Source organism: Aplysia californica, unplaced genomic scaffold, assembly GCF_000002075.1.
Source record: "Aplysia californica isolate F4 #8 unplaced genomic scaffold, AplCal3.0 scaffold01497, whole genome shotgun sequence".
NCBI lineage: Eukaryota > Metazoa > Mollusca > Gastropoda > Aplysiida > Aplysiidae > Aplysia > Aplysia californica.
In genome coordinates this window covers 37,295-46,215 of record NW_004798767.1, presented here as the reverse complement: position 1 = coordinate 46,215, position 8,921 = coordinate 37,295, and the positions used below count along the sequence as shown (strand labels likewise).

The window sequence follows — 8,921 nt, the reverse complement described above, 5'->3', positions numbered from 1 at the left end:
ACACACACACACACACACACACACACACACACACACACACATACGCGCATACCGAGAGACAGACAGACAGACAGACAGACAGACAGACAGACAGACAGACAGACAGACAGGCAGACAGACAGACAAACACACACACAGACACGCACATACTCACTCATTCACTCACACAGTCCATAAAGATCTATCGCGAATCTGAAGTCGTGTGAACATCTGCAAAAACGAATTCTCACGTGTTCTTTAGTTTTTAATACAGTTCTGCCCATTACTCAAGATATGCAAACATTGTTCCTTCACCACTGTAATCTTTTCAAATTTCTTTCAAAATTTGATGTTTATCAAACAGAAGTCTGTCGCTTGCGTTGTGCGTGTTTTGTTTTTGTTTGTTGTTTTACACTTATACTCTTACAACACAGTCTCTTGGTGCTCATATGACTGCAGTTGCGAGCGCCGTAAAACCTCTACTAAAACAACAACCCTTTTTTTAATGCGTGTGATTACAATGCTCAGGGAACACGCAAGTGAGACAAAGTAGAATAAAATTAATACAACAAGCAACAATACATCATTCAATTGACAAGTTGTGCTTTCTGCAATTTTGGTCGAAAAACCATAAATTATGTTGCTTAGACCCCGCTTTTTTTAAAGTGCTTTTTTCTTGTATTTAAATCGTACATATACATACGTGAATCGCTTGACAGTGGAGGATCCTACCTTGCTATGCTGGTTTTTTAACATCCTAATACGGGGTGCCCACTACGGATGGGATCGGGTCTGGTCGGGTCTGGTCGAGTCGGGTCGGGGGGGTGATCGCCTGAAGGAAAAAAAACGCGTTTGTGCCACGATAGCCGCTTTTCGCCCTCAATCTGGCGAGCAAACCGCCCCTAGCCCCGATCCCCCAATGGACACCCTGTTGGCTGATTATTATTTTGGTAGCCAAGCCCTGTATAAAATTGTCTTAAGTGAGAGAATTTGAGGCCGTGCGTAGGCCTAGTCTAGTTGCCCATGAGTTTCTACTTTGTGAAAGCTTTGGCATTCTTCGGTTTTGGTGCCAACAGTACTAGATGTCAATACTGATTCAATAATAATTTTAAAATGTTCCTGAATTTAACCGGAGATTAGTCACCTCCGATTTAACCATGATTCGATTTTTTCAATTAGGTTTGATATCTATCAAAATCATATCGGCACGATCGTCGAAAAATAATCGTTTAGAACAAAAAGTAATCGTCGGTGGAGCCAAAACCCACACTCTATAACAATTATTGATAGGGTCAAAACACGATTATCCCAAAGATTTGAGTAGGCTACTACCACTAACTGCCTTTAAAAGAAACTATCAAAGTAAACTTCATCCATCTATTGGGAACTCACATGACCTAGTAAACATTAAGCACATCCAGGGTCTCCACGCTTCGTGGGTTGCATGTGGGCCACCATGACGTCATGCGCGAAAGACATTTTATAACTTATTCTAAGAATCGTTGGGGGCTTGACGCTCAAAACGAATAAGAACGTTTAGGTAGGGGTGGGGGACTTGGTTTGGGGCTGGGGTTGAGGGTGGGAGAGGGAGAATCGAAATTAACTGAGACCAAAGAAACTTGGAGTAAAAATTCTTTGTTGCCTGTAAGCTGAACAACACTAAGTCTGAGTGAGTGAGTTCGTCAAAATGTAAAATCAAGCCTTACCCGGCCTATCCTTCTGACAACCAAGCTCTTACCTCTAGGAGCATTGGTGTTGTCATTTTATTGCCGTTGCCATCTTTGCAGGAGAGGAAAAGTTGTCTATTACTATTATTGTTTTGTTTTGTTTTTTGTTGGTGATACGTTCTTAAATTGTTTTTAAATGGTTTGTCTTATGTGGGTTATTTTTTCATGTTTTACCTTTTATTTGTTTTGTCTGTATTTGGTCGTTTTGTTGTTGTTGTTGTTGTTGTTTTTGTTGTTGTTGTAGTTTTTGTTGTTGTTGTAGTTTTTGTTTTTGCTTTTTTCAGGGGGAGGGGGGACGAAGGGTTGCTAGGATTGGTCTTTTTTTGTGTCACCAAAGTGTTAGTCTGTCAATCTATCTTGCATTTGTTCTTTCTGTCTTTTATTCTGTCTCTGTCTGTCTGTCTGTCTGTCTGTCTATCTGTCTGTCTGTCTGTCTGTCTGTCTGTCTGTCTGTCTCTCTCTCTCTCTCTCTCTCTCCGAACCATTCGCGTGGATGGTTGATGGTTGCCACGGGTATATTTTTTAAAACATTTTTACTGTCCCTATTTTGTTTCTGTCTGTCTGTGTCCCTTTTTCCAAGCACTGATTATGCTGATGAGCGTCTCTTTATTCAAACTCAAAAGCATTACTTTTGGTCATTCCCCACAGGCAAAGTTTCATCCTGCAGTGTAGATGCCTCATTTCCCAATGACTGGTGGCTTGCAGAAGACCCTGGACTCCCCCAGAAGGCCAGCGAAAGACCAGGAGCTCACAAACGTCAGAGAACCACTTCTGACATGTAATTCACAAGATTCATCTTCTTCTCGGCCCATATCCCCCTCTTCGAACACCGAGGCTCTCGTTAACTCTGCGTCCTTGCCGTTTCCGATCAGAACTCGGCCGACATATCCTATTCAGTTGTCCGTCTTTCCAACAATCTCACAAAGACACAAAGAACAAGAAATCCATCCCGAGACAGAAACAGCACTCACGGAGGACGCTCTAGATCAAGATATCGAAGTCGACTTAGACCGCATTTCTTCACAGGATTTACGCGTGGATCACGACTTTGTAGCGCCTTGTGAACTGGCGTTGTCTGCAGGCCTGGGGGCTTTCCCAAGCCGTCTCCGCACCTCCAGTCTGACCAGCGAGGCGTCCAGTCAGCGGAGCGCGGGTGTGGATTCCGGGAACAGCTCACGGCTGGACGGCAGCAGCTCCTGCGGCTCTGAGAGCAGTAGCGCTGGAAGTAGGTCACGTGCTGCAAGTATCCCCAGGTCGTATCAGAACCTCATCTCGTGTGGTGACGTCACGAATATCTCTGAGATAACCTCCCAGTCTTTTCACAAAGGTCGACGTGGTACTCTGACCGGAAGTTCGAGTGGGGGCTCTTCTGAAGACGCATGCCTCGGTTCTGTCGATTTTTACTACAATACCTCTGAAAATTCGGTACCAGTTAGTGGCCTTGTGAATGACAATTGTGCCACCTCTAGCGATGACGGAATTTGCGCAAAGGAGCCTTGGATGGAGGACGATTTTGATGTTGACCAAGAGCAGCAGCAAAGCCTACAACCCTTATTTACTAGGACAAATGATCCCTTCGTCTTCCAGCAAGAGTTTGACCGCAGACGTTTCACAGATATGTACTTAGATCACACATGTCTTCCAGGTGATGGTCTAGATCGTTCAGAAATGTCGTCGGGTCGAGGTATTGAAGATTTAGTCGGCGGTTGTAAGATGTCTCCCAATGAACGAATTCCTTTGTTAGCCCAGAACAGTGACAAGTCAGGTGTGTGTGCCGAGGCGGGTACTCTAATGGCGGACGCCGCTAGACATGAGCACTGGAGACCCCTGAGACGCTCATCTTCTATGGGAACTGTTGCTCTGAGATGCCTCAGTCAAGAAAAGGAAGAAAAAAATCACGACATGCCCATGAAAGATTATTCCACACCAAAGGCAGCAAGGACTGATGACCATTCAAATCATAATCATAACAGAAGCACAATAGAAAATGCAACACATTTTGACCTACAACCTTCAGCCCATTACCCTAGTGGCAGCAATAGAAAACAAGAAACTCAGGTATCACAACGGTATACTTCTCAACCCGGTGATACAATGGCTAGTAACGGTATGAAGCCTTCGGAAGCTGGTGAAATAAAACCGCACCCCACAGAAAGCACGTTCATTGAATTCGACCAGGAAACCAGACTAGACTCCGAGCCTCGCACACAGTCTGGCTATCTGAATGAACACGATAACAATTTGCAGCAAATTCAAGGCAATCCCGAAGATGTGGGTATGAACTGGCAGCCAAAGTTTGGACAGCATCGTGCAACCAGGGATATTCAAAACAAAATTTCCAACGAAAATCAACTGACCTGTCAAAACCCCTTTGACCAGAGCAATGTTCCCTTTACCTCTTCGTGCCAACTTACCTCTCAAGTGCCGCTACGTCAGCCTCAACTCGCACATCATTCACTTCCAGTCAATCTGACAGCTGGCCTTCCTGACCAGACTTTGGCGCCAAATCACTCTACAAACGACAATCAAAAACCTAATTTCTACCATGATCTGGAATCCGTTCTCGGCTACGGCTCTCCTCTATCCCTAACGAAGCCTACTCGTGGGTCAGGTAGAGCGCTAATTGCATCCAAGCCAGGGGGAAATCCTGCCCTCAGATCTTCTCACGAGTCGCCTCCCCTTCAGGTGATTGTGCCATGCTACAATAAAAACCCCACTGTTCTAGATATGAACAGGATGAACGCAAGTAGAACAGTCGGTCACAACCCACCGGCATGTGTTTCCGAAGCAGGACGATACTTGCCTTTTGATAACAATACTTCTTCCAAAGATCGTTTGCGTTCTGTATCTGCTGCAGAAGAACTGTATTCAAATAACTGCAATGCACACAAGTCCAAAACAACTTGTCAGTGCCATCCGTCGCATCATACGATGGAAGAAAGTATCTCATGTCCGCAAAGTCATAACCCACAGCAAAGCACAACGTCCTTTCATCAAACAAGAAGGATGCCTCATTCACAAGGTCAGCAAAACCAAAACCTCATGCCTACCTCTACTTCTTTCTCCGTTCAGTTCTCACATACCGAGCCACTTATGGCTGCGACAGATCAATGCCCTCACTCTTCCTCTTCTTCTTACATTGTTCCTTCTCATTGCCTGGACGAAAATAAAGCCAACAGAGGAGCTCACGGTAACATGTCGACGAGCAACATGGACCCTGATGCTTTTGTGATTGTAGATGCTCCTGAGAACGAGCAAGGATTCACTCGCGATAACCAGGTCGCCTACTCCTTGAAGGACGATGGTGGAATGTATTGTGGACCCAGTCAAGGCCAGTATCAAAGTCACACATCTATGTCTGGCAACGTGTCTATCAAAACGGACACAAGAAGGTCATCTATATTCAAGTCCAGATGGAATAATACCTGCAGGCGTATCCGGTCGCTAAGGTCTGTGCTGTCCTCCACTGTCCATCGTCTCTGGCCGGCTGAAGACACAAGTTTACAAGAGAATGAATTATTGGAAGAGGTGTGTTTTGTTTATTGCACGGCTTTAGTTTTATCGTAACGCAAAAAATGATTGTGAATGGGGTGGAAACAAATTGGTCCACTGTCTACCAACAGACAATACAGCGCTTGTAATTTTGGGATAACTCACATGTATGTCTATAATGTATGAATAAGAAATGTAACGTTTTTACTTTATAATAGTTACTTTGTCGATAATATGCTTCTATTTAAAAGACAAACAAACAAACAAACAAACAAAATGAGTATGTATGTGCTGACTGTATACCGATTCATTGTTTTTTATTTATCTCTTTTTGTGCCCAGACTGGATACAGGCCAGGTATGGTACTCTCTGTTTCCCGTGATTGCTTCAGGCCGGTGTTTTTGGAGGAGTATGAACAAAGGCCAAGGTCGTGTGCCCCGGGTCCCACTGCCTCCAACTGGTCAAGTTCTAGCGTCAATAGTACTCCCAACGGAGAGGAGGTGGACGAGCGCGAGTTTGTATCCTCTAATGTAAGTTTTCAGATGGTGTGTATAACACGTTTATATATAAACAAAATGTTCACGAAAGTTAAATTGTGAAGAAGAGGGGATCTTCAGACTGTAATCAAATTTCAAAACCCATAAAATCTCTCTCTTCGAGAAGCTTGCAGTTAGGAATAGATTTGAATTCAGGTGGACATCATTGGTCTTGAGTGTTGCGGTACTTTGCAACCAAATTCAACTCTCGTGACAAGACTAGCGCTACCCACCAAGAGCGTAGAACCCTTTTAATTTTAGAGCTAATCTTATATTTAAAATACAGAAATGTGCTGATAAAACTATTCTCAGCTATCGGTATTTTCTAGTACTGATGATTTAAGTGGGCATGTGGTCACTGTCAATATTATACTTAGAATGCTAACCAAAACAAGACAACAACTATTAGCTGTGAAGACGAATTGATGTCTGTTATTTTAGAAATACATTGGTGGGTGGTTGGATGGTGCTCTGGTGTGATTTGCTCCTTGTTTCCTATCAAACATCTATCGTCCTTATTTCTACTCATTTTTTGTGTTTGTTACTCTCTTGTTATACTTCTAATTTTCGGCACTTATATTAATGACCTCATTATATTGCAAGTGCCGTAAAACCTTACAAAACTAATACTCTCATGAAACACCTCTAATCTTCGACACTTACATGATCTTACTTTGTTGCAAGTGCCGCAAGACTCTTACTAAAAATGAGACGCTCAAATCAGATCACTTTTCTTGCCCTCAGAAAACCATGAAACTGGGGATGTGCCGGCGTGAACTGCGGCGGGAGGAAACCCGAGCAAGGTGAGTCATCCACCAGAGGTCAAAAGAGCAGTTATGATGGACTCATGGTTTTAGGCCCGAGAGTTCACTTATTGAAGACATGCTGTTCTTTTAAAAAAAAAAATTTCTTTCGTTATTCATACATTTATTTTTCCCCTATCAGTTTTTTTTTTTCATCTAAAACTTGAAATGGCAGAAGACAATAATAATATGTCTTCTATGACATATGAAAATTTGTGTTTCTGAATTGTGTACAGTGTTTTGGAATGGGCTGCATCATTACCTTGAATCTTCTGGCAGCTGCTAATCATACATGTGTCCGCTTCTTCCTTAACCCTATCCGTACGTCGTGGTTTACTATCGTATCTATACGAACGCGGGGGAAATCTGGGAAACTCTGTACCACCACTTTCCAAAGAGGAAATTTACTCGTTAATTCAATCCGTGCGCTTTGCATAGCTGTCTGTAAAAAAATGATTTTTTGAGAAAAACTGAAAGTTTCAAAGAGATCTTCGCCCTAGAAGTATTCTAAAAATGTGAAGAATACAGCCCCTGGGGTACGAAATTACCCCAGGCGTACGGGTAGGGTTAAATGGTTAAGAAAAGTGTGTGGGGGGGGGGGGGCTCTCGTGGCCTAGGGGTTAATGTGTTCGCCTCTCGTTCAATATGTCACGGGTTCGAATGTGGATAGCGTCGGAAAATGTTTTCCTCTAAAATTTTCTCCTTTCCCCTCGTTTCCTGCTCTCTAGCAATGTTCTTTCGTCTGCTTTCGTCTCCACTTTCTGCCCCGATTCCCCCACCTCCTTTGCCCCCTCCTCTGGCTCCTGACTCTTTCTGCAGCCTTTCTTTCTGCTACTCATTGGCTTCTTCTTTCTGCTGTCTTTCAGCCACACCCCTGATCTTCATGTAGGAAAGATCTACACCTAGCCTTCTCGGACAATGGCGAAAAATCTCGGAGGTCCCGTGTGCAAGTTGCGCACGTAAAAGATCCCTTGGTGGTCCAAAATCGATAAGAGTAGGCTTGAGCTGCCACCGGGACAAAATTCAAAATTATTTCCTACCAACTGAAAATGTTTCATGTGTTCCGCGCGCTCATATGAACGTGTGGAGGTGTGAACGCCGTAAAACATTTACCCAAAAAACGATTTTTAAAAAGGAAAAAAATAAGAAAAGTGTGAAGGGAAATGAGTTTGAACACACCGTGAGTGAGCTCTCTCATCCTGATCGATATATCACCCAAGAATTGAAACCCTTTGAAGTAAATAAATATCTGTTGAGTTTTTATTTTATCTATTTGTTTGCTTGGGGGTATTTTTGTTTGTGTTTTGTTTTTGTTTTTACTTAGTTTATTAAAATGTGTTTCATCCTCAAAGCATTTTAAGCTTTTGTAATTCATGTTGGGGGGGACCTGGACACGAGGTGTCTGTTGACTTTATATCCTTCATCATAGTGCGTGTCTACTGGCAGGTAAATATCCTTCCCAAATTTTAATGTCAGACTACAGCAATGGTAGTGTGGGAAATTAATAGTTTAACTCTTTATGTGACATGAGCTCTCAGTGCATGACCAAATAGAGTGCAGAAAGGCGTCAATGCATCGGTGTTTTGGTACAGAAAGAGTGAAAACAACAAGCGAAAATATTAGGAATAAAGATTAAGGGGAATGGTACGCAAAAAGTTTGAAGGAGATGAGGAGAAGCACCCATGGCGGTAAACCCTGCAAAAGCCGTCTAATCCATAACACGGACGTTTTAGGACAACTGATTTATGATCTTAGCCAACGTTGAATTTTACCAACTCCAAGGGTTTCGGGAATCATGTTTGAGTAAAGTCGGAATTTTTCTCATTCTTTCACATGAAATTAGTTTTGTTAATCTTAGCCCGCTTTTAAGAAAGATGCACAAATTAGTAGTCCTCGTCAAAGTGTGTCTCCCGCAGCGTCAGTGTTCGCCATCGCCGCTGTCTGGCGTTTTGGCAAATTAGGACGTAAAGAAAAAAAAACCTCAACCCGAAACGACATCCCCAAAGTTTGTTATTATTTATGAACCAAATCCACTTGCCTTCTGGCCTGTCCTTTTTCCCAAGACGATAATAATAGCGTGCATATTGAAATGTTCCCTCCAATATCAGAACTCTCGTCAGATAAAAGTACTCAATCACAATGGGATTTCCTAGAGCAATTCTTCGGAGCTTTCCCAATGGGAACTGGGCACGGAACTGCTGGACCCACTGTCTGCCATTTTGCCGACAAATCCCGCGGTTTCCCTACGGCGTGGAAAACAGGATTTACGACCCCTTTTATTGAATATCTGGCAAATTCTGAAGGCTTTGTGTGTGTGTGTGTGTGTGTGTGTGTGTGTGTGTGTGTGCGTGCGTGTGCGTGCGTGTGTGTGTGTGTGTGTGTGC

General features: G+C 43.2%; 1 protein-coding gene across 1 annotated transcript in view; it reads left to right on the top strand.

The window, feature by feature from the left end:
- Positions 1-2,354: 2,354 nt before the first annotated feature.
- Positions 2,355-8,921, top strand: part of LOC101848638 — a gene marked incomplete at its 5' end in the record, with an annotated part of 24,365 nt that continues 17,798 nt past the window's right edge. Inside the window, 3 exon segments of the mRNA XM_013090772.2 lie at positions 2,355-5,234; positions 5,540-5,728; positions 6,479-6,537. Of these exon segments, the coding sequence (XP_012946226.1) occupies positions 2,379-5,234; positions 5,540-5,728; positions 6,479-6,537 (3,104 nt within the window).